The 25,819-nt window shown below is 39.0% G+C and overlaps 1 protein-coding gene across 2 annotated transcripts in view; it reads right to left on the bottom strand.

Moving 5' to 3' along the window:
* The window catches only part of LOC131067423 (uncharacterized), a 109,069-nt gene that overhangs the window by 5,951 nt on the left and 77,299 nt on the right, over positions 1-25,819 (bottom strand). For both annotated transcript variants that reach the window (XM_058002421.2, XM_058002422.2), the window contains exons 7-8: positions 15,809-15,894; positions 14,377-14,497 (exon numbers count right to left, since the gene is read on the bottom strand). In XM_058002421.2, coding sequence (XP_057858404.1) covers positions 14,377-14,497; positions 15,809-15,894 — 207 coding nt within the window. The remainder of the gene's footprint in view (positions 1-14,376; positions 14,498-15,808; positions 15,895-25,819) is intronic.

Genomic DNA, 25,819 nt, shown 5'->3' with positions numbered 1-25,819 from the left:
ATGAAGCTTGGGATGTGCCGTATGGTCTCTAGGTAAGTCTCATTGCAAGAGATTGATTGAAAATTTCAAGAAATTTGATGCCCAACCCTCGCTTCTTCCCTAGACCCTGTTATAGTTTCTCATATCACCAAGGGGTGCTTGAAGCTAAGATCCATGAATCTCGATGGTAAGCTTCTTTGTGCTCTTTTGATGTCAGAGGCAAAACAACTTGGTCTTGAGAGAAAATGCATTAGATAGACATGAATTGACAATAAGGACATCTCTAATAAGCTGAGTGCATTTGACCAGAGACGGCCACCTATTTGTCCATTTGTTTAAGACATTTGAAATTTGTCTCCATGTGGTTTCCCAAGGAAAAGCTTGATAGTTGGAATGAATAGGGACTACCAATGTGCGCTTACTAATTTTTCTTCCACGAAACCACACACTCCTTGGACTTCCACTCATTTCCAAAAGGAGATGCTAGAATATCTTAGAGTGTATTTGTCTTTATTTATTTGCTGTCCTAAATCTGGTATTGCACAAGAATAAATTTAATATTTTTTATCTCACTGATTAGGACTGTTGAGCGGTAATGTCCCCTACTTGGAGGCAGGCTGTTTATCAACAATTAATCTATATTATTGAATGCATCATTACATCTTAATTTAAATGTTTAGATTAGTAGGCATTTACTTCTTAATAATACAATTTCATAACCCTATATATCAAGGTCTTATCCCTCTTACTTCTCTAACCCAAACCGAGGAGGGAAAATTATTGTACTAGGGAGCTGTTGTGCGTTGCACACACTCCCTGTCGCCGACAAGGTCCCCCTCGTTGATTTCCCAACCTTCGTCCTGCCAAGTTTACGAATTTGATCTTTATCAGCCATTTCGAGGTCCGGCATGTAGTAGTGAAGCAATAAGCTATATAACCATTAGGAGATGGGGCGTCTGTTAGTTTTAAGTCGCATGGCCTGGGAGTCTTGGGTAGAGAATCTTGCAATCTTATGCTTAAAATCAATCCAAGGAAGACTAGTTTTAGCATAAGCCTGAAAATCGGCTGAGTAGGCAAGGGTGTCAGTTGTCCTTGGGTTTGCAAAATCGCTTTAAGGGCCAAATTTGGTTTCAAGGTCAAGATTTTCAAAATCTCTCTCTAGCCCGAAATTGCAAGGGGCGTTTTACTTGAAAGCTTTTCAAAAGGCCTCTTTAGGCCTAATTTCGATATAAGACAAAGCATTTAAGTTTGAAAACTTTTAAAACTTTTCAGAGAGGCCTCTCTTGCCCCGAAAAATCATGAGCTAAGTAATAGGGCATTTTTTTTTATTTCTTGCATTTTGTCTCTCTTAGCCGAGAATCGAAAGTAAAGGAGAAAGGCGTTAAAAATGAAAAGTTTGCAAATCGTCTTCCCAACCTGAAAATGGGCAAACATCAGTGAAATAGCCAAAAGGGAAAAGGCGTTTTAACATTTGCATTTTAGTCTTTCAACCCGAAGAACACCAAATTCGCGAAAATCCCCATCTAGCCGAAAAAATATTTTGAAAAGGGTGTTAAGTTTTAAAGTTTGCAAAAGGTCATTCTAGCCTGAAGTTGGGCAAGCATCCAAAAGTTAAAACTTAAACTTTTCAGAGAGGCCATTTAGCCCGAAGTTTGTAAATAAGGTAAAGTGTAAACTTAAAGAAACTTTTCATACTCCCCTTCTTGGCCGAAAATCGCAAATCAATTGAAAAGGCGATATAACTTTAGAACACTTTTCAAAAAATCGCTTCCCAACCCGAAAATACCAATATTTTGAAAAAGGCATTAAGTTTTAAAGTTTGCAAAAGTGACATTTAGCCTGAAATTGGGCAAGAGCAAGTAAAATCGCGAATTTTGCATTCCCTTCTTTTTTGCCAAAAATGCCAAAACAAGCGAAAAGGGTGTTAAACTTAAAAGTCGGTTTCAACTCAAAAATAAGCAAACTCGAAATCACGTGAAATGTATAGCGGAGGCGTTTTAAAAGTTTACATTTTGTGCTTTTAACCCGAAAATGCTAGAGGTTGAAAGGCGCAACCTAAAACAAGTTTGTGAATGTCTGTTTTGGCCCGAAAATGGGCAAGCGTGAGAATCGTGAAGCGTATAAGTGAAAGCGTAAAACGTAAAAGGTTTTTCTATGTCTCTCCCAACCCGAAATCGAGTTGATGGAGAGGTTTTTTTCTCACACGATTTTTGCAGAGCCTTCCTTTGCGCCGAAAGTGCGAAGTTCGGGAGCATGGTGAAGGCGTTGGATGTTGCATTCCCTTCATTTTGCCGAAATTCAAAACCACGTGAAGAACAAAGGGGGGTTTTCAAACATAAAAGAAACTTTCCAAACGCCTATCCTTGCAGTCCGAAGTCGCGTGAAAAGGCAAAAGTTGAAAGGCATTAGACTTTGCAAAATCGCCCAGGTCTTCGAAATTTCAAGAATCGTACTTTGCAGAAGATCGTTTTTGGCCGAAGATCATTCTGCGTTGGGCAGTTCGCCAGGTAAGTTCGTTTTTTTTCTCTCCTTTAAAGTCATTAAATGAATGCAAAACTGGTCACTGTGCTTAAACAAATGATGGAGAATTAATTAGATGGTGAAATTTTGTAGATCACAATTTTCTTTTTGAGAGGTATCAAGCAAAGCATTAAACATAGCGCAAAGATAGAGCCAGCTAGGGAAAATTAACCTTCAAATGTAAAATTCAGACAAGGAAATTTTGAACATTTTGAAAAAACTGAACTTAAGCAAGACTCTTCTCCGAGTGCGAAAATTGGCAATCATTAAGCACCCGAGCCCTGAACTACAACCAAGTGGCAAATTTTAAAATAGAGCCAACTTAATTTCTTGTTTCAAATAAGCATCTCATTTCCAGTTAGTCAAGCTCTTTTATTGAAGCACCACGTTTTTTTTTTCAAATTTGATATTCCCATTGATCATTGGTGTTATCCGCTAACGTCATCCTCTATTCTAGGTAACCGGTTCACTCCCTTCATATCATCTCGTAATCCATGTCCGGTTGTGCAGAATAAATGCCTAGATCGGCGGTACAGTCCTCTAAGACACCTGGTGCAACCGGAACATCTCGGGTCTCCAAATCTGACATTCCCCGCAGAGGCGAGAAAATGAAGTACCAATACCAAAGAGGAGTTAGGGAGTCGAAAGTCCAGAGCATATGGGAGAACATAGGTGATACTGATTTGGGCCACATAGACATTCGGGATTTCAAAAACAGGGTATATTATCCTAACGCCTATGGCAAGCCCAGGCAGATGATGGAGAGCAATTTTGCTCAGGCAACAGGTTTCCCTCCATCCATGCAAAATTATGAACTAGTAGTTGAGGCTGCCAGGCATTATCAGCCAGAGACCAGATTAGTGGTCCTCGAAAACATGGTGCTAGTTGATTTCACACCTGAGGCCATTGGGGAAGCATTTGACATCCCATTTCCCGATAATCCTATTGCTACAACTATAGATGAGGCACAGGTTGCTTACGACATGAATCCTGCTAAATGCAAGACATTTATAAATGAAGAATGGTACAAGGAAAGAAGGCCCCCAAGCATTAAGATCAGTAAAAAGACCCCCAGAAGTGATTTTTATAATGAGTATGGCAACATGGTCACCTTACTCAGCAGGGTTATGGGACTCCCTCAATCCAATTTTTTTGAGGAATGGATGTTCTACTTTACTGAACAGGTCTTTGGCGGGAAGTCCAAGTTCGACTAGGCTCAGATCATCAGCAATAATATCCATACACAGCTGGTCGAGCTTGAGGAAAAGAAGTACTTCACCATGACTTCCTACATGGTTTACATGTTTGCCTGACACCAGCCACTAACAGGGTTAATCAAGAAAGGTGAGATCGGGAACAGTCCAAAACAGGGCAAGGTGTATGAATGCTACCCTCAACTGCATTACTATGACATAGCTCACAGAGAAAAGAACAACATTGCTTACGCAATTGGTCAATATGAGTGTGTCAATGACGCCTTTACAATGTGCCTAGTCAGGTTAATGCAAGGAGGATTGCACATAAGGCTTTCAGAGCAGGCTGCCATTTTGATACAAAGGTATGGCGCATGGTTTATCCAATTCCCTAGGTTCACCTATATCAGTATAACAGGCTTTCAGGGAGTGCCATTCCGACTTCCACACTATCCGACAAACAAAATAGTCCTTATGGAAGTCGCAAGTCAGGCACACCCAGCAAGCAACCTACTCAGAGATAAGAAACAATCCGGATTCACCTTCCCCATGATCTTGGGTGACCTCGATGTGCATTTCAAGAATTCAGTACAAGCTAATGAGTCACTTCCTGAATTAGCATCCTATGGCCTACAGGAACATTTCCCGAGGAAGTGTTTCGATCGTGACAATTTGGCAAAAGAGCCTATGGCAAGCGCTACAGAGCGAAGGCATCAATTGAAGATTATTGGAGCAACAGTTCCGATGACTATGAGGTCCGACGACGTGAGTTTTCTAGGCTGTGTGCAACAAATGCGGCTTTATAAGTACCGTCGAGTCCTAGATCAGGTAACAGATTATGGCAATTGCTTGCAAGTCCAAGAGTTTGAGGCAGTTAAGTACCTCTTGCCAGGTACTGATTGGTCTCGGGATCCAATTACTGATTTTGAGGCACTCATGGAGGCTCCAGGAAGGTATACCGATCACTGGTTATCCCAGCAAATTGAGAAACTGACCCATGAAGGGATTTAATTTACATACAATATGATGGCCAGTCTCGGTTCCCAGTCTTCGAAGGATGAGGGAACCTCAAGCGCACCAAAAGAAGAGGTTGAGAAACCCAGAAAGAAGAGGAAGAAAGCTAGAGCCAATAGAGGGACTCGGACATCAAAAAGAACTAGAAGGGAAAAGATCCCTATCAGGAGGTCGGAAGTCAGTTCGTCATCCAAAGACCCTAGTTCGGAGGATGATGTAGTTGAGCTTGACTATATACCTGCTCTGCCTTCCCAAAGTGATGTTGATGCGTTCGAGGCTAATAATCCTCTGGCACAAGGAGAGCCAGATGCAAAAGTAAGGGTCGTTGGCTCCGATGAACCTAGAAATCAAGTTGAGGGAGAAATTCCACCTAATCAAGAGGCTGGTAAGCGTGAGCTCACATAGGGGAGTCGGCATGAATTACAATTGAATAGCGTCGACAAAGATGACACCACTGTTGAAGGAGAACAAAAGGAAGATGAGACCCAGGAGCTCAATAAAACTGAAGAGCAACCATCACAAGGGGATACCCGACAATTGTTTAGTGAGGTAGGGGAGAACTCAGCTATGAGTAAGGGATTGGATACTGCATCTGTTCCTTCTATGACAGATCAATTGCAAATAGGCAGTGAGCCAGCTGAAACCTCCAAGGAACAAAGTGGGAATTTGGCAATAACATCTGGATAGACCATCCTCAAGATTGGTTGATTGCTCGTGCACAACAGAAAGCAGTTGTCAAGCCACCTATCAACTTGGCGGATGTCTTCTCTTGCATAGGAGAGATAAAATCCAAAGGTAAGAAAAGGCCCAAGACCTACTCCCGGATCACTAAGGATGAGCAGAGGAACCACACCATTCATATCGCTACCCCGCCTACAGATAAGCCAGCCGATCAGATTGCATTGGCTGATTATAGCATTACAACCATCTCGATAGGGCGAGCCACCAAAGAACAAGAAAGGGAAGAGTTCAAGGATTCCGTGCAGAATATGCTTCGACAATTCGACAAAATGACTGTTGAGAGAGACATGTACCAAGTTCGTGCTGAGCAAGCTAAGAGATATATTGATCACCTGCTAAAACCATTGCAACATGCCCCTGAGTCCCATGTTCCCCCATTGGCATTGGCACAAAGGACTACAACTGAGTTTGAAGGAGTACGTGATACTGCCAAGGCCGTTAGGGAATGGATTCGGGGCATTAAGGAAAAGGGAGAGCGGATCATTGAAGACGTAAAGTAAATGGCCCACCACCAAGAGACCATTCTTGTCAAATTGTTTGAAGTAAAGAGGGAGTCCTTTAAGGTCCATGAGGTGGTTGGTACAATTCTTTCCCTCATAAAGGCTCTTTTCTGGACCCACACGCTGATTCCCACATTGTCCGCTATCCTGGATCCCTATGACATCAGCGTTTTCAAAGAATGGTACTGGACTACCAACATGAAGAATGACACAAAAGATACCATTAATAAAGAGCAGGAGGAATGCGAGGAAATTTTGAAAAACATGAGGGATCTTGGTGGAGAGATCCTTAGATCAATGGTTCTAGGCTGGAAAAATAGTTTGTCCGATGATCAAGTACAACCAGACTGGGAGGATAGATTGAGAATTGATAAGGTCGCATACTCCATGGAGGACCTAGAATTTGTCAGTGGGTTGCATTCGGACATATTAAGTTTTGAGGCTCATCGGTCCACCTGGAAGGATGGGTAAAGCATGTAGATCGCCACTTGGAGGGTATGCAATATAAAATACGTCATCCCCAAATGCCCCAAAGCATGGTGTTGTTCCAGCTATGCATCAGATTTCAGAAATATGTTCGGGTAGAACGTACAGCAGGTCGAGACATCTGGAAGGAATATTTGCACAGTGAGGATGAATTTTTGGAAAAGGGGTCCACAACAAATTTTTGGAAAAGGGGTCCACAGCAGAAAAGGAGAAAGTGCTTTCCTAAAATACAAGTTTCTTTTTAAATCTTAAAAAGCACTTTTCAAACATAAAGTTCATTTCTAACTACCAAAACTGTTGTAAATCTTGAGCTCCATGCATGTGCACTTTTTGGAGCAGCTTTTTGGGTAATTATTGATTACCTTTTGGGTAGTTATTGTTTCTCCTTTTGTTGTTGTTGATATTTTGCCTCCCATTTACGGGTATGGGCAGTTTTGATATAAGATGAATCTGGCCCACTTGTTTAAGTTTAATTTTGGCCATTCATCCACTTTTGGAATTCTATATAAAGGAGTTAGTTCCTCCTTTGTAAAGAGAGAAAACAAAGATTGTTGCAAAAACTGGCAAAATATATACAGGATTTAATGGATGTTAAAGCTGTGTTTGTTTTACTGTGAGTGCATGGTCCTCTTCTCCATTTATTTCATATTTCTGCAACTGTATTTAATTTCAGACAATTATTTATGCATGTATTTGATGGAAAATCTTGGTTCATACCATTAGGAAATAGTTGATTATTGATTCCTCTGCATGGTTAGTCTGAGCCCCCTTTATGCTAAGTTCGGTTATTAGATTTGGATGATGGGTGTAAGAGTCTATCATTCGTATCTAAATAACTTGAAAATCCAAAATCCTTAGATGATTGCACTGGATTTTACCTAGTTGTGCTAATTGGCTAGCAAAGTAATTTCTAGTTATTTTGAGACTTCCGTCTATGTGTTGAAATATGTTGTCTTAGTTAAAATTAGTTAGCTGTTCTTATTCACTCTTTATCCTTATCCCTCATTTTTTCCTTTTTTATTAAAGAAACCCTCCAGTCGAGCTGAAATGACATTAATTAGAAGCAAAGCAGATGATATAGGACTGTAAAATTTTAGGGAACCTGTATGAAACCAATTCCGTCTAACCATAAGTCCCCTTTGTGTTTCCAACAAAACATATCAACTACTAAGCTATCCTGCAGTCAAGACCTGACAACCGAAACATTGAGGTAATCCCCATTGATGAAATTAACACAGCATTAGGGATTTCCTTATCTCAAGAGAGGATAGGATTCTTGGCATTTCTATTCTGCGTTGGCCCGATGAAGTTGTAGTTCTGTGACTTTAGACAAGTCAACAGAATTGGCGCTAGGAGGGAAAGCTGGAACGAATTGGATCTTTCTCTCCGGAGAGATTCGAAAGAGTCTTGAAGTCTAGCCCAGAACAGGAAAGATTCGTTGGATTTCAGTTCTATAGGCGTAAAAGTTACCGTAGGGTTGTAGACCCCAGTGAGCCCAGTTCGTCGAACCAACAGTTTGCTGCCCTAGAGAGCACGGTTTTCATGACCCCATCTCCTACAACTCCAGTTACCCCTTTGGTTCCACTAATTCAGCCACAGATGGCGCATAATCAACCCGCTCCAAATGGTGCAATCTGGTTGGTGGACAACCCATCACCAATAGTTTTCACCAATTACCATGATATGCCCAAAAGTCCGGATAGGTTTTGTTCGATCTTTCATGTAAATGATTTAAACAGAACAGCAATGGAGCATATCAAAATATTTGAAGATGCATTGTGTAACAGACAGATTGAGTATGCAGACGTTGCATGTAGACTCTTCCCTTACTCTCTAGGAGAGGACGCATTTTACTGGTTTATCCACTTGCCAGTATTGTCTATTGATTCTTGGGAAAAGCTGAAGACAACTTTTACTGGAAAATATGGTATTCCCACAACTCCCACTGAGCTCTATAGACAGTTCGTAGAAGTGAAGAGATAGGGCCATGAGCCAATTAGTTCTTTCAATAATAGGTTTCATAAGGCCTTCACCCAGTTGCAAGATCCGTATGTGGTAAGTGATGCTTCGGCGAGGGAGATTTATTATTCAGCTCTGGATTATCTGACAACAATGTTTGTCCGACAGTCCCAACCTGCACTGATTACATTAATAGAAGCATATGCTAAGGCCATGGAGATCAATAAAGGTTTAGGCCAAAATATTGTGGGGCCATTGTTGCAATTGGGATCCCCTGCGATGCCCAATCAAATTCAAGAGATTAGTCAGGCCTTGGTCCACCAAACACCTATCATGAATCCAATCCCGCAATTGGCATATCAGCCCCCACAACCTGCAAATTAGCTAGTGCTCCATCCAAGACCACCTATATCTCAAATCCCTCCTAAGCAACCCGTATATCTACAAAATACTGCAGTATCTTCTAGAATGCAGGAGGAAAAAGATGAGATGTGGGAGTTGACGGATCAAATGAAGAAGCTTTCCTCTTAAGTTACTTATCTGCGAAACCAGAATAATCAATTACAGAGTAACCAGAGGAATCAACACCAAGGCCAACACCAGAATCAATATCAAAACCAAGGTTATCAGAGGCCTACTAGAACATGGAATACCCGTCCTAACAATGGTGGAGTCCCTACTCCACTAGATAACCCACCAGCACCAGAAAACAGGCCGACAGACAAGGTATTTTTGGCAGAGGCAACTCTATCCAATTGGTGCAGGTTACATAATACCAACCAACACTCAGAGCTGCAACGTGATGAATTTCAGGTGGCAGCTAACATATTCCAAAGGGAGGTTGAAAACACAGTATCTCAACCAGGGCTTCCTCCTACCGGATTTGAGATAGTTCCGTCGCCTAGGTATGATACAGCCCTTGTTCTGGAAACCTACATTCCACCCTTCTTCTTCCCTAATCAGGACGAAAATGAAGTGGCAGATCCAAACTAGCCCGCAGATGTAAACGCTTTCCAACAGTACCAGCGCGGCAACCGGGGGTATTATAACAATAATAGTCAAAACAACAATAGTGGCCCATTTCCACACCTCTAAAGGATATTTAAGTTCCCCCAGACCAGAACGCTAATAATAACCCAAGTTATCCCAAGGCACCGCAATAGTATGCAAGCCAGGGTCAGCCGCAAAAGGCGCATGCTTCCCAAAGGGTACCTATTTTTCCGAATCAACCAACTACTGTTGCAAGCCAAAACCCAAATATTAGACCCTCTCAAGTAGGGCAGTCATCCAGTAATGCAGAAGTTATCAGGCTAGGCCAATTGGTGGCGGATGAATTTAGGAAGGTCAAAATTAGTTTGTCCCTTGCTGAACTAATGAAGGTTTCTGAGGTGAGGGATACGGTCTTGGGCAACCTTAGAGAGTCATCACCGGCTCAATCCAAAGGAACCGATGAAAACTCGAGACAAAGAGCTCCACCAGAACAACCTCAGAAGGTCAATAACGAGGTAAGAGAAAGAGGACCGACAAATCCTAAAGGTGCAACAGTGAATTACGTTGCACAGCTGGAATTCTCAGTTGATCAGTCCATGGGAATTGGTTTTGGAGTGCATGCACAGGGAAGAGCTCAAGATATTTCAATAATGAACAATGATACAGTCTCGCTAGAACCCACCATCAATTTGTTCACAGAAAAGCTGGAACCCCCACCTTTCTAGCTGACACTTAGAATCTTTGGCAAAAATCTACATAATTGTCTCATAGATTCAGGAGCTTTAGCTAATGTTATGCCTTTGTCTGTATGCACTGCTTTAGGCCTAACCCCCACCAAGACTAAATTAGATAAATCTGAGGTAAATGTGGTGGGCGAGTTAAATAACATCCATATGCAGCTGACAGCAGATACGCGCATCCAGATGTACATTGATATCCAGGTAGTGGACATTCCAGGAGCATATGGTATGTTGCTCAGCCAAGACTGGACCCACGTCCTTAACGGCTGGCTGCATTCAAACTTTACCCATATGTGGCTGCCATGGAGAGGAGTGGCAAACCAAGTATGAATTGAGTCTGAACCCGAGCTTAAACTAATGATTATTGAGTATAACCAAACCAATGAGACTCTGTTTTTGGAGTCTGATATGGGAACTTACAGAGCTGACGTAAGCTCAACATATGAAGTATTGTTGGTTCAATGCTCGAATCCAATTTTGAATCTGAAAGGAATTGTAGAAGATCATGATGATGTGACACCATCACCAGAGGAAAACAAGTTGTTTAGCAGCTTCAGAGACCTTTTCTGCAAATGCGCAAAACAAATACAACACTTAGATTGCAAAATTTTCATTGAGGACCTGCTTCTACCCAATTGGTGCAGGGTCCACAATGCTGCCCATTCTGAAATCGTGTGTTCATTATGTAGGACAGCATTAAACCAGGTATGCAGGAAACACCCAGAGGAGTTGGGGACCCATACACTTAGCCAAGAAGATGCTGTTTCGCCCGTAGTTCCTGGAAAAAGAGTCTTGAAGCAAGGAAAGAATGGAACGTAGAACTCGGAGATTCCAACCAGTAGGGTGACTGACCCAAATCAGACCTAGACATTAAGGTTCGATGGTTCGAAATCCAAGCGAGGAGTCGGGGGAGGAATAGAATTAATAAGCCCTACTGGCGAAACTTATTTGGCTGCCTACAGACTGCAATTTCATTGCACTAACAACATAGCAGAGTATGAATCTTTGGTTCATGGATTATTGTTGGCCATTAAAAGGGGAGCCCGGATACTACATTGTTTTGGGGATTCAGAGGTAGTAGTCGGACAAGTTAGGAAGTAGTACACATGTCATGATAAAAAACTCGATGTTTATCGCAACCGTGTGTGGGATATAATGGAAAGTTTTGATGCTTTCAACATCAAAGCCATTTTCCGATCACAAAATCAGGTCGCTGATTCATTGGCACAAGGTGCAAGCTGTCTATGCAGAGTTTAAAGAAATTCACGGTTGAGTTGACATCAGTCCCGTCTATTCCAAACAATGTCACTAATTACCAGGTGTTCGATGACGACAGGCACATCATCGACTTCATCACAAGCTCAAATGTGTTTGCAGCACAAATTATTGATGAGGAAGAACCTCAGGAAGCTAAGATCGACATCGAAGGGGTCTTGAATCTCAAGACAAACACTATTCCTAGGGGTATGGTGCAACTGGAAAGGATCTTTGACTGGGATCAGCTCAAGTCTCGTAAGGAAGGTAATTCCGGAGGAGGCGTCTGTGATAAGATCAATATTGGCACGAAAGAAAATCAGAAGAATGTGCTGATTGGGAAGGTGTGCACATCTCAGGAAAGAGATGGAATCCTCAAAAATATGAAGGAATTCCCAGATATCATTGCTTGGGGGTATGAGGACCTTAAAACTTATGATACCTCAGTCATAACGCATACTATACCACTAATGCCAGACTCAAAACCATTTAGGCAAAGGCAATGACCAGTAAACGCACACCTGGAGCCTCTAATCTATCAAGAAGTAAAAAAGTTGTTGGCTGCTCGTATTATTTTTCCAGTAAGACATTCTACCTGGGTAGCCAACCTAGTTCCAGTAAGGAAAAAGAGCGGAGAAATCCGACTGTGCGTAGACTAGGATGCCATTTTTTGAATTGAAGAGGATTTCTCTGCTAGACTTAGAGGATTTTTAATGCTTTCCACTTCTGGAATGGGTGTCCACACTTAGCCACCTTTTGATCAAATAGCCTGCTTTTTAACTTTCCGGATTTAGACAATTCTTCAGGAATGCTCCGTCTTCAGTGTCTGCCTGTGAAGGACTTGCCAAAAATAGACTTTCCTAGAAAAAGAAAGTGTTTCAAAATGTTAGGATTGGGGAAAAACAAGACACAGAGACACTAAAAACAGAAACTGCTAAAAATAGTAAGTTTGATTTGTGGTAAAATTAGACCAATCCAGGAGGCAATGAAATCCCCCCAAAAATAGGAACTTTCTAAAAATAGAAAGTTGCTCAAAATTCGCTCAAGTTTCACTTGCGGGTTCCTTAAAGCGTCATGATTCCAATGCAACGTTCAGTTTTTCCAAAACCCAAAAGAAACTGCCTCAAATCCAAGTCTAAAGGGTGAAACCCTAAAATGGACAAAATAGGATCTAGACTTGGCCAAGCTTATTCAAACGACTTGCAGACTTGATTTATCTGACCCCCAAACACTTGCAAACTCAGAGGACTGACAAGACTGCCGCGAAAAGACCCAACAAACAAAAGCCAAAAGATCAAGAGGGAATAAAAAGTAGGGGGTCCCCATTTGGAATGGGGTGATGTGTGATTAGGTCACAACAGTACCTAGTTTGCTATGAGAAAAATGACATAGAGTAACATATTGCTTGCAAAATCCATAAAAAGTGAGATCCATTACTATAAAAGTAAACATCCTCATATGAGTAACAACCCTCAGTAAGCTTATCAGAGAAATAGAGAAATAACAACAAGCATCATTGCCATGGAAATGCCAATCTTCCTCTCCTCTTTAGTAGAACACAACAAGTAATACAGTACATATCTATAGTCACATTACCATGGAAAAAGGCAGCACTATGACAAAGACAAATCAGGTCAGATTCTCCAACTCTCTTCTCTTTATCTCTTCAAAAACATGTTGAGAAGTATCCTACCAAATAAGCATTCACAATCTCAAACTCTAATAGCTAGGTAGTCCCTGCTATCCCAATATGTTTCTTGTGTGCTTCAGAACTTTTCAAAGGACCTCAAAAATCTAAAATTCTCTCCTCTAGACCTACAAGGCCTTACCCTTTGAATATGCAGTTAACAAGCTCCTCTTCATCCGATGCGATTAGTGTTACCCCAACCATTTATGTTGCTAACAAGGTGGTGGAAGTCAAATTCCCAATTGCAATCATCCACTCACACAACTGCCCTCCTCAAAGGCTAGTGCACAACCTCAAGAAGTAAAGAATCTGCTCTGCAAATAGGTTCTGATACATATCAATGACTTAATACGAGGGCTGCTAGCTGCAATGGAAGCCCAAGAGAACAAAAATATATCACTTCCTAAATTCGAGAACAAAAAATAAATAAAAAATAACTGGTTATTGATGCAGAAATGCCTTGTGAGGCAAAACAGTAGTAGACTTCAAAGTAAGGTTGAGGCCATAGAATAAACAATCACAGTTAAAAGACAAAGGATTGAAGTGAAGGAGGTAATAAAAATCAACTGGTGACAAATCGCAGCCCATTTTTCTATTAATGCTATGGGTATAGTTTGCCTTTTGGACTACCCTAGGCATCCTATGCACTGCCATCCTCCAACACATGAACAACTATGGGAGCGGGTGGTGGGGAGGAACTGGTGGTGCATCCACCAAAACTATGATACTGGGAACACAAAAGAGCAGTGTAGAAGAGGCAGCATATTCACCCCACAGGCCAGCATGACAATATGCTGCTCCTTTCTTTGCATAGTACTGAATCACTACTCTTTATTACTAGATTATGATAATTTGCACTGCTTATGTTAGCAAAATATAGTTTCCCTGGGTGTTGTTATCTATATAACCATTAGTACTTTCCTTGTCATTTGTGTATCAGATGTATTTCTCTCCTGAAATGCTCTTCTAGGTGACTTTTCCCTCCTTGTACACTGAAGGTTTTTATAATCTCTTATTTTATTACCAAAATTTTCCTTTATCAGAAAAAAAAGTGTTTCTATATTCATCACTGAATATAATGATTAGAAATTCTAATACAGTGATCTAGTTTCATGGGTACTATAGCAAGGAAAATGAACAAACTTATTAATGTTCCACATCGTCAGAAATCAATAATAAATTGCTAGGTTTTATTTTCACATTCCTTAGAATATCAAATCATTGAACATGATATCACATGGATTCTTTCTTACCATTGAAACCAAAAATATGTACAAAAAAACAAAGAAGGATTAGAAGTTAATGGAAGTTACTTGAGGTGGTTCAAAGCCGCCAGCATAATGAAAGTAAGAACCAACAATCCATACGTGATCTGCATCTCCAGTTGAAGTCCAAATGGAGATTGCCTTTGTCCAAAAGCAACGGTTGGAAAAGCTGAACAGTGACAAGCATTAGTTGAATTAAAAAATTAAAATATGCTGCTCTGTAAAGCAAGGCAAGTGAAGACTGACAGCACCTTTCTTCAAGAGCATGTGTGTTTTCCTTTTTAGTCAAGGCTTCAGAATAGAAAGCAATACAATTCAAACCATTCTCTTCAGAATAGTTAAGGTTTATCTAATTATCTCGTCATAGAAATATATAAATGTAAGGACTGGAAAGAAATACCAACTATGAGGTGAAAATAAGATCAACTTGAAAAAACACATCATTATTTTTGCAACCTTACATATAGCATCCATGAGTTAAAAGTAACTTTTTTAGATCCTTGTTCAGTAATGCTATGTATTTGGAGTCATAAATTAAAGTTCGAAAGAGAATGAAGATTGTCAAATCAATTATAGGTCTCCAGGGGTCAAAAATTGACTAAAACACAAAAAATCATGATTCTATGGGAATGTGCCCAAATAAAATAGAACAAACAAATTACTCTCTCGGAGATGTTAAAAACTTTAGAAGGAAATGTCTTTACAGGTGCATGATGCCTTGTGCCTCAAGTACCTAATTGTGCTTAGTTAAAAGAACTTTTCCCAAAGATCAGGAGAGACTTGACATTACTTATATAGTTAAAAAGTGAATTCCAACGCTTATGGCTCCTTCACAATAGCTTCTTTGCTATAATTCAGGAGCGCCTATAGTATTTTGTCAGCTTCAGTTTCAAACAAGGAAAAGGAAACTATACATTGCAACTAACTATGTGAAACTACTATGAAGATAAAATTTCAAGCCCACCCTTCACAACACCTTTGTTGATACTTGCATTAATTAAAAAGTGAATTCCAATGCTTATGGCTCCTTCACAATAGCTTCTTTGCTATAATTCAGGAGCACCTATAGTATTTTGTCAGCTTGAGTTTCAAACAAGGAAAAGGAAACTATACATTGCAACTATGTGAAACTACTACGGAAAAAAATTTTCGAACACACCCTTCATAACACCTTTGTTGATACTCGCATTAATGACTTGGTCTGGACCAACTCTACAAGGTTTGACAGAGGAACAAGTATAACACTAAAAAGTCTGTGTCTGATAATAATACTAAAGACATACAAATCAAAGCTATATTTACTTACAGTTTGCAACAAAGAAACTCTAGGTATTATAAAAGTTTACATTCAAAAAATAAAACATAAAATGTAAATATCATTACCATACATGTAATCTCTAACTTCGAAACAACAAAAATGATCCAGGAAGCAATTTTCTTAATAGCGACCATAAAACTTGTGAAGTACATGTCAGCTTACCTCATAACCGCAAGTCCTCCAGGCTTAAGAATTCGTCTCATCTCTTTAAAGACATCAAGTGGTTTTTTAAGGTAGTCAACACTTACCTAAAAATGAAGATACCATTAGAAAGAAAAGAATGCATCAGCATTCACATAGAATCAACATGCAATTAATAATATAATGAAAAAAAAACTTGGATTCCAACTTTTTAGCCCCCATTCAAAGAAAACTAAATATACAAAAGAATAAAGCCAATCTAAAGAGAATGATAGGCATTTAAAAATAAATTGCATTGCTTCAATAAAAGACATTCAAAAGAGTACTATGAGAACTATCTACTGGGGCCCATTAGAGAAAAGAAAAATCCTATGCAAATGCATATACAAAATTTAAATCTATTTAGAGAACAATTTGCCATAATGTTGGGTTGCACTTAGATATACATAGTTAAGAAAAAAAGAGTCTTCAATGCAGAAGTGATAATTTAAAATCTAGTAAACTTGTTGCTTATATTTTATATCTTGCATTTAATGATGGTTAACAGCAGGCAGTTGTGATCAACCATTGTACATACCTTGCTATATGCACTTGTTAATCTCCATCTATGTTAGGCCTGAATATGTATAAGGCAATGTGATTTAAAAATGGATCAAGTAAACAAGTCAATCAAACAATAAATCCATAACAAAATAGAGCACAACTTGTAGAGCACTTTTGTTGGAGGAAGCAGGTGTTTTGGGCAGAAAACAGAGGAATTTTTGGTGATTGTGGGAAACCGCCAATTTGAACAGGAGGTGATTGACAACCACCGGTTCCAAAAACCAGTGGTTTCATAACTATCAAGGCAATTACACAACCACTAGTCTACACCAAGCGGTGAGTTCATCACAAATCCAAAAAAGCTGCCCGTGGAAATTTCACATTTGGACTTCTTGGTGTCCTTTCGCCTTCTGTTCCTGGTTGCAAAGCATAAATACACATTTTAAATGTATCTTAACAGAAAATTGAGGGAATTGAAGTGAATTCCAAGTGGATTCAAGAGTTCCAAGTGAACAAATAGACTGTATTTCGGTGGACAGAACTCAGAGAGTGTGTTAGACAGCTGTCATAACTTGTAACTGATCTTAGGTACTGAACATTGTTTTTTCAGGCTGGTCGTATGCCCTAGAGGCCTGAGATTGTAATTCCCATTGGAGACTGTGGATTGGGATGTCATGTGCCTCATTTTTATGGGAGTTTTCTCAGAAAATTTAGGTTCTCCAAAATTATTTCCTTCATTTATAATTGTATGTTGATGATTATTGTATGGTCTAGCCATCATAATTTATGGATCACAACACACATGGCAGATAAGAATACCGTAAACATTCCTATTTATCTAATTTTGCAGAAGTTCTCTTCTTGTATAGTAGCATGTATTTATAACACACACACACACACACACATATATAAGATTATCTATGCATACGTGATGCATTTAATGTTTTCTGTTCAAGTTCTCTCAAGTAGAATTGCAACTATACTTATAATAATGCTATCATCTTGTTTGTATATCATGTTTATGAAACCCTAAGTAGCCCGTTATTGTAAGCCAACCATAGTAGTTGTCATTATATCATAGTCAACTTATTTAAGTGTTCCATCAGTACACATTCCCCACCAAATTACTGTCATTTTCAGGATGGAGACAACTCTAGGATGTGGAGACTCTGGGAATGTCCCTCACCATGCCACCTCCATTGCTTATAGGCAAGGGATATCCCCAAAACATCTTCATAAAGAGGGGAGGTTTCTAGGGTGTCCCCTTAATTTGGAGACTTAAAAGGAAATGTCAGGATGTCTCAAGAGACTTGTCAACATCTCTCAAATGCACCAAAACCTCCTAGCCAGCCCCTACATCAAATAGCTGAAATAAGAAACATTTTTTTAATGAAAATCAAGCACTTTTTAATATTCCAGCCACTAACCATAACCCTAGTTGTTTGTGGACCCTACACACACCTTAAGCACTCACAAAAAGAAATAAATTAAGATAAAAACCTCACTTCAAATCAATATAAAGTTTCAATAGCATTTAGCAAGGCTGCAAGTTGAAACAACAAGCTCCAAGAGTGAGAGAATTGGGATAGGAAAAGCGAGAGAAATAACAAGAGTGAGAGCATTAACCAAGCCTTCATCAATTAAGTGCAAGCATTAGGAAAAGTGAGAGCAAAAAACACAATGATAAAATTGTGAAAATGGCATGTGCCATGAAGGTTTGTGTGGCTGCCTCTAGACGCCCACAAGGTATGGATCCCCTAATTATCCGATAAAAGGAAGATGTGAGCAATTCTACCAGGGCTATGGATGCCCGACTGGCATTAGAACAATGTTCACGAGAATTGCAGCGATAACCTTGTTGAGGCTATAGACACCTGACTCGCAGCAAGGCAATGTCTTTTGGAGTTAGGGTCATCTCGGTAGCTTGTCATAATGAAAAAATGATACCCCAACCCTCTTTAAGCTGGAATGAACTAAATTGCACACACTAGATAGTCCAAACAAAGCTGGCTTAATTCAATTTGTAATTTCATTTTCACCTTGAATGTGTCTTTTTTTCATTTGGCTTGGTTTGTAGAGTGTTAACCAGAGATTCTAGGTTTGATCCGGATTGTCATCCTTGAAATGTTCAAGACCATTTCCCCAGCAGAGCCACCATTTGTTGTGTTGCACACTCCAACAAGGATCTCCTCTATTTTTTTCAGCTTGCTTTGTTAGTATTTTTGCAACAGCCTTGTTTTGCAGGGATTGAGTGAAAGAGAAGTGGAATTGAGTTGCATTGCCTAGGTAAAGGTCATCATGAGAGACTATCGTCTGATCAAACTGAGGACAACATGGAATAAGGGTTCTCAAAGTTGTGAACCGAGTTTTGAAGATGAAATACACTAAGGGGAGGTTGTGAAATACAAGTTAGGAGGTTTTTTGAGGATACTATTTGTCCAAACTCAGACTTAGGAAGAATTTGCGAACTCTTTCTAAGGTCCATTTTTACCCCTCGGAACCTTTAAAATTTGGCCCCCATGCAAATTCGAGTGTTGCATTAAAAATAGGAATAAGGTCTTAATCCTAAAATGTTTGCTAAATCCAAGTTTCAGACCAAGTTACCTAAATTCCTCCCAAACTCCGGGTTTTGAGCATAAATTCCCAAAATGTTTCCCAACTCTGAAATTCCCAAAATCTTTCCCAACTCCAAGTTTCAGACTGAATTTCCTAAACCCCTTCCTAACTCCAAGTTTTATCCTGAGAGAGGCTTTATTTCACAAACTCAGACTTTGCATCAAAATTAGGATTAGCCTTATTCCCAAAATTGTTCCTAGGTCTGAGTTTGCCACATTAATCCAAAATTTCTTCCTAGGACCAAGTTTGGGTGTCTTTGCCTTAATACTACTCTGCTTCCTAGTTCCGAGTTTGACACCACGAGGTTGTATTTAGCTGACGTTTGCATTTGTCGATCAGAGTTCTGAATTAGTTTCCTCATGTCAAGTGTCCAAAGCTTTCCAAAGTCCAAAGTTTCATTAGCGTATTTATATGCAGCCCAAGGTTCTTGAAAGGGGCATATCCACCAAATTCCAATAAAGAGAGACAGCAATATGAGAAGATGAATCCTTATGAGTATGAAGAACAGTTGACAAATGTGTGATGAGGTGGATATGTGTGTGTGGGAGTGATTTTGAATATCACAAGACTTACATTAATGAGCTATTTGTCCTTGTAGATTAAAAGGAGCCGAAAATGGAGGATCCAATGCACAGATTGAAGACATGATCACGGTGAAGAGTAGTTTCCATTTTCCAAAAAAGAGCCAAAGGAGAAACATCATCCAAAGGGGCTAGCAATTTGAGGACTTTAAGATATTATTTCCAAGTGTCGCATGATGTCTAAGATGAAAAGAGGAAACACAAGATCAAAATTCTGAAGATGATGTCTTCCTAAAGAAGATTGAGAGTAACATGTTCACAGAAGTGGCTTTGATAGAACAATTTGTAAAATCTGGGAATGAAGAACATGCTACAGAGCTAGAGAGAAGGTACGAAGATTTGATAACCATCAACATAGCATAGAAATTAAAACAATGTTATTTCCAGAATTCCGAAAAATAGTGACTAATTCCAGAGAATGCTACAAGAAATATACGAAAACAGAGAGATGACAGCTAGATATGAGATGGTGTATGGTTTATTATAAAAACAAAATTAATTCATTGTAAAAATAACAAATTTTTGGCTAAATTTAATAAAGCCAAAAGTTAGTTATTCATCCAATTGGCAATTTTGTCCTTTTATGAAAAAGTTGTTATATTGTGTTGGGAAACGTGTAACTTTCGTCATGTAGTTGAAACAGTTAGGAATTGGTTAGAAAGTTGTTGGAATCATTAATTAAAGTTGTTAGGGTTTCTAGAGGGAAAATTCGGGCCTTTCATAGGATTTAATCCTGGTCGTCGATGTAAAATGTATTATCTATGAAAGGCCATGAACTCTCTCATGGTAAAGTTAAGGAAAAGTAGAATTACAAATAGTTTGTGGTAGTGTACAAGTTATTAAATAGGAATTGTTGTACCAACGGATGAAGCAAATGAATAAAGCATTGAAGTATGGTGTTTTACAAGTTTCCTTCTCCTATTTGCATGGTTTCTTTCATCAAATTAGTTGAATTTCAGTGATTTTAATGGTGAAGTGTGATGATATTTGATAGATTTCTGGTTCATACCATTGGGGATTCGCTGATTGTAAGTTTCTACATATCGTTAGTTTGAGCCTATGATTGTCGTTAGTCCAATTGTAAATGTTTGTTTGAGTTGAGCCAGAATTCAGTACTTAGATAGTTAGATGTATGTTCATAATCTGCAAATCTTTCATTTTCCTTTGGAGATTGCACTATTCTTGTAGCATTGTGAGTTTATCTCTAATTAAACAGGAATTAGTTTGTGAGGAATTTGTCTATCTACAACATTAGCCATTACTGTCATTATCCATAGATTTAGGTTAGATTCTCTAAACCCTATCCTTTTGCTCTTTATTTTAATCAATTTGAGAAGTGAAACATCAATCAGATTGCCATATAAGATGCAAACTAGCTTGTCAGATGTGCAAGTCCCTTTGTGATTACCAACAAATCACACCATCACTGAGTTTATCCAAGTGTTGTCAAGACTTGACATTGGAAACCTTGTGGTCATCTTGTTTGGACAATTTGAGGGCATACAAGATCACCTTATTCAAGAGAGGATAGGATGTACTCTGTTTATGTTATTCTATGTTGATAGAAGAGCAAACTTCCCCATCAACAGAATTGGCGCTAGAAGAGTCTTTCAAGTCTGTAATAAGCTGCATCTTGTATGTGCTTTCAAATGCTATATCTGAGATATGTAAGATCTCTTCTATATTGAAAAATCCAAAGAAAAATAAAAAAATCAGGGAAAAAAAAAGTAGAAAAATTTAAAATACCAAAAAAAATTGAGTCGAAATATGTGGGCAACCGTTTCCTGAACCCTATTTATAGGGGTAGTTTGATGATTAATATCCCTCAACTTCATAGGAATTTGAATGCAGAACTGTATCCTAGGAATTTGTCTGAATTTGCATCTACAGGAAAATGCAGAATCCATGATACGACTTGACATAATAAGCTGAATTGTTTGACTTTTCTGTCAAGGTTAGAGTTAGCCTTACAAGGAAAGATCTTATTTTGGGACATACCCAATCCAATGGTATTCGCAAAACTTGATGGTTTAAATATTCAAGGAGTTAGATATGAAGCATTCGCCAGATTCATAAGGTGGATTGAGAGTTAGTTGGGTGTTGAAGATGGACCCGGGCTGGAAAATATATTACTGCCTTGCTGATGCAGGGTTAACAATACAGCACACTCAGAGTTTGCTTGCTCGTTATATGAACTGACCATCAATCAAGTTCAAGTCCAATTGTGCCTACTAGAGCAGTCAAGCACAAAAGAGGAATGTATTACAAACAGAATCTGGAAAACATACCTTACAATAGAGAATTACATCGCAACAGAAGTTAAAATAACAGCAAAAGATGCAACATTTGACTATGATAATAATCAAGAAATTGCTGTTGTTAACATTGAGGATAGCTAGGAATCTGAAAATTTTGCAGAGAATTGCACAGCCTAGATGAATGTCCTAAGCCATCACTACTCATTGCTCCATTGGTTTGTGGGGAAGAAGATGATTAGGACAAACTACAGGAGGAGACATTGTTGATAGACATCCAGTCGTGCAATAGAAAAAGGAATAAGATCCAAGTAAAGACCTGCCTACTGTTCAAGATGGAGAAATGGCAGAAGATTTGGAGATTAAGTTAGAGGAGCATCGTGAGATGATATTTGAAGATCAACCTATCAAAGAGGCCTTAGTGTTTGAGGATATACTTCCAGAGCTGCACAAGGATGTATGGTTTATGCAATATGATGACACCCAAATAGATGAGATGTTTCATGCTCCTAAGTTCAAACTTGAATTTGGTTTTCAGTCTGCACTGCTCAATGATGAATATGATGTTGATTTACATATTGCAAATGCAAGTGGGATGTTGCACCACCAATTGTGACCTCCTAAAGCTACTGAGAATCTCTTATCACATGACACATTGTTGGATGGTAAACAGGATTTGTTGCATGATTTAGAAACACGTCTCTTTCCTTGCTACTGTTAATTCTGAATGTTATCAATTTGATTATGATTGTTTGGGGAAAACAACTTACATATGGATCAATTATGGACCCAATGAATTACCTCAATTGTTGATCTTCCCTGATGTTTTGGTTGAGCATTAGAGTGGCCCACTAAAAAAACTTCTTTCAGAATACAAAGACAAACATGTCAGACTTAGGACTATGCCCTTTACCTTATTACTACTGCATATTCTAAGAAATTATCCTAGATCAAGGGTTCACACAGGTAGTCCACAATTTGTTCAGTCAACCTTTCCTTGTACATAATTAGTTTAGTTTTGCTTTCCTGTTTTAGAGAAGATTGATTTTTTGTTCTTAGGTTAGATTTCCCGCTTCCTGTTTCAGATTAGGTTCCATTTTTGTCTTTAGCTTGGTTTGCTTTCAGTTCTTAGTATAGATTTCTTTTGGTTTCAGGAGGGTTGGTCCTCTGTCATTTTGCAAAGGGTATGTGTTCATTGTCCAACTTTGGTGTATGAGGTCAAGGATATGCTTCAATTTGTTTCTTTGATGCCAACTCTAGTAGAGCACTTAGTTAATGGTTTTCCCTATAGCCAACTCATTTGGTTCAAAGGTGTCTTCATTTTGAAGATGTCGTTATTCATTGTCTTGTCATCAACGTGGCAATCATTGCACATTTTACATTTAAATATTTGCTTAAATTTTGTTGTGGTCAATCAAAGGGAAGTTATGCCAAGTGAAAAATCTAAAGCTTTGCTTTAGTGACCACTGCAATTCTCACACCCGTGATAAGCTTCATTGCTTATGAGTATAAAATGCAAAATCAAAAAGAAAATGCATGGAGTTGTTCTTTTAAAAGAAAAGATAAAAAACGGATTAACGATCCAATAAAGGGAAGATGGGAGCAATTTTATCATGGCTATGGACACCCAAATGGCATTAGAACAATGTCCACAAAAATTGAGACAATAACCTTGTTGAGGCTATAGACGTCTGACTGGCAACAAGGCAATGTCCAAGTTACTTTTGGAGTTAGAGTCATCTACGTAGCTTGTCATAATGGAACAATGATACCCCAACCGTCCTTAAGCTGGAATGAACTCAATTGCACAAACTAGATAGTCCAAACAAAGGTGGCTTGATTCAATTTGTAATTTCATTTTCACAATGAATGTGTCTTTTGTCATTTGGCTTGGCCTGTAGAGTGTTAACTAGAGATTCTAGGTTTGATACAGATTATCATCCTTGAAATGTTCAAGAACATTTCCCCAATAGAGTCGCCATTTGTTGTGTTGCACACACACGCCTCATCTCCTACAAGGACCCCCTTTGTTTTTGGCTTTCTTTGGTAGTATTTTTGCAACTACCTTGCTTTGTAGGGATTGAGTGAAAGAGACGTAGAATTGAGTTGCACTGCCTAGGTAGAGATCGTCATGAGAAACTATCATCTGATCAAAGTAAGGATAACATGGAACAAGGATTCTCAAAGTTGTGAGCCGAGTTTTGAAGATAATACACTAAGGGGAGGTGAAATACAAATAGTAGGGTTTTGAGGATACCATTTGTCCCAACTCACACTTGGGAAGAATTTTCGGACTCTTCCTAAGGTCCATTTTTACCCTCAAAAATTGGCCCCCATGCAAATTCGGGTTTCGCATTAAAAATAGGAATAGGATCTTAATACTAAAATGTTTCTAACTCCAAGTTTCAAACTAAGTTTCCTAAATTCCTTCCAAAGTCCGAGTTTTGAGCATAAATTCCCAAAAAGTTTCCCAACTCCGAAATTCCCAAAGTGTTTCAGAACTTTGAGTTTCAAACTGAGTTTCCCAAACCCCTTCCTAACTCTGAGTTTTACCCTGAGAGGGGATTTATTTCACAAACTCGGACTTTGCGTCAAAATCAAGATTAGCCTTATTCCCAAAATTGTTCCTAGGTCCGAGTCCAAAATTTCTTCCTAGGATTGAGTTTGGGTGTCTTTGCCTTAATCCGCACCAATAGGTAGATAACAACCTCTCGAGGACTCACTAGCCCACCTCTCCAATCAGAATCAATACAAAGCCTAAGGCTATCAAGTACCTCATAGAAGACACTAAATGTGTCACAAAGATCTTCTGATGACTTCTGACAGCTCTTTGCCCAAGGACGCACGCGTAGGTCATGGAGGAGAAATCTTGTAACCTAAACCCATTGTAAAAGAGCATTGTTTCGGTTCCAAAGGGACCTTAACTCCATGTCCCATGAACCCAAGACCATTTTCTTTATATCCATGCTTAGAAAGAATATTCAATACTAGACCATAGCATAAAGAGGGCGAGGATCACCATTAATGGTATAGTCAATAGTGTTCACATGATCCCGCGATATAGAAGAATAATCAAATCATCTTTGATAGCAGGTGTGAATGATACTTTTGGAATGTTAAGGCGAATAGGGTTGACTTTATATCCTCCAATGAAGGAGCTTGTAAAGTCTAAGGAAGCCCAATCATCACCATGGAATGCATTTGATTGAGGAGAAGAATTTGAAGGAGATAGAGTAGAAGTAGACTTAGGACTTTCTACATTATGAGGATCTTGCTTCTTAGGAGAATCTTCTTTAGGGATAACATTCTCAAGTGTTTTCTCTTTAGGAGGTACCATAGGAACAATTGTCGAAACATTAGAAGATAATGATTGAATATAATTTTCAAAGGTAGGTGTAACCAAGGCATGCCCAACTGTTTCTATTTGACATATGTGCATAGCATTAGGATCAGCCTTAATTGTAACTACTTGATTGTTGGCAACAAACTTAATAGAACCATGAAGGGTAGAAGTGACCACTCCTAAATCGTGAATACAAGGTCTACCCAAGGGAAGATTCTATGGTAAAGGTCCTGACATAGCATATAATAGGGTTGGAATAGTAACTGGCCCAATCTTTAAAGGCAAAGTAACAGTGCCCAAAGCAGTTTTACTAGTATTATCAAAACCACAGATGAACAAAGAAGATACAACAAGAGAAATCGAATCCACTTTGATTTTGGGCAATAGGTCTAGACCACAAACATTGACTGTTGAGCTAGTATCAATGAGAGTCTATCTAATGCCGACACCATTAACATAAACTATCATCATTAATGGATCCACTTGATTACGCACTTCTGGAGGTGGAAGTTCATATGGATAGAAAGTAATATCTAGCGAATCCACACAAATATGATCCATCAGTGCATTCACATCTGAAGGCCAAGCAAAACAAGGCAACAAGATCGTTTGAAGAGCTTCCTGAAGCATACCCTGATAATTTGGAGCAGTTTGAAGCAAATCCCAAAGTGAGATCCTAGTGGAGTAACACGAA

This window comes from Cryptomeria japonica, chromosome 9 (assembly GCF_030272615.1).
Source record: "Cryptomeria japonica chromosome 9, Sugi_1.0, whole genome shotgun sequence".
NCBI lineage: Eukaryota > Viridiplantae > Streptophyta > Pinopsida > Cupressales > Cupressaceae > Cryptomeria > Cryptomeria japonica.
Note: the sequence above shows the minus strand (reverse complement) of the source record. Positions and strands in the feature narration are given on the sequence as shown.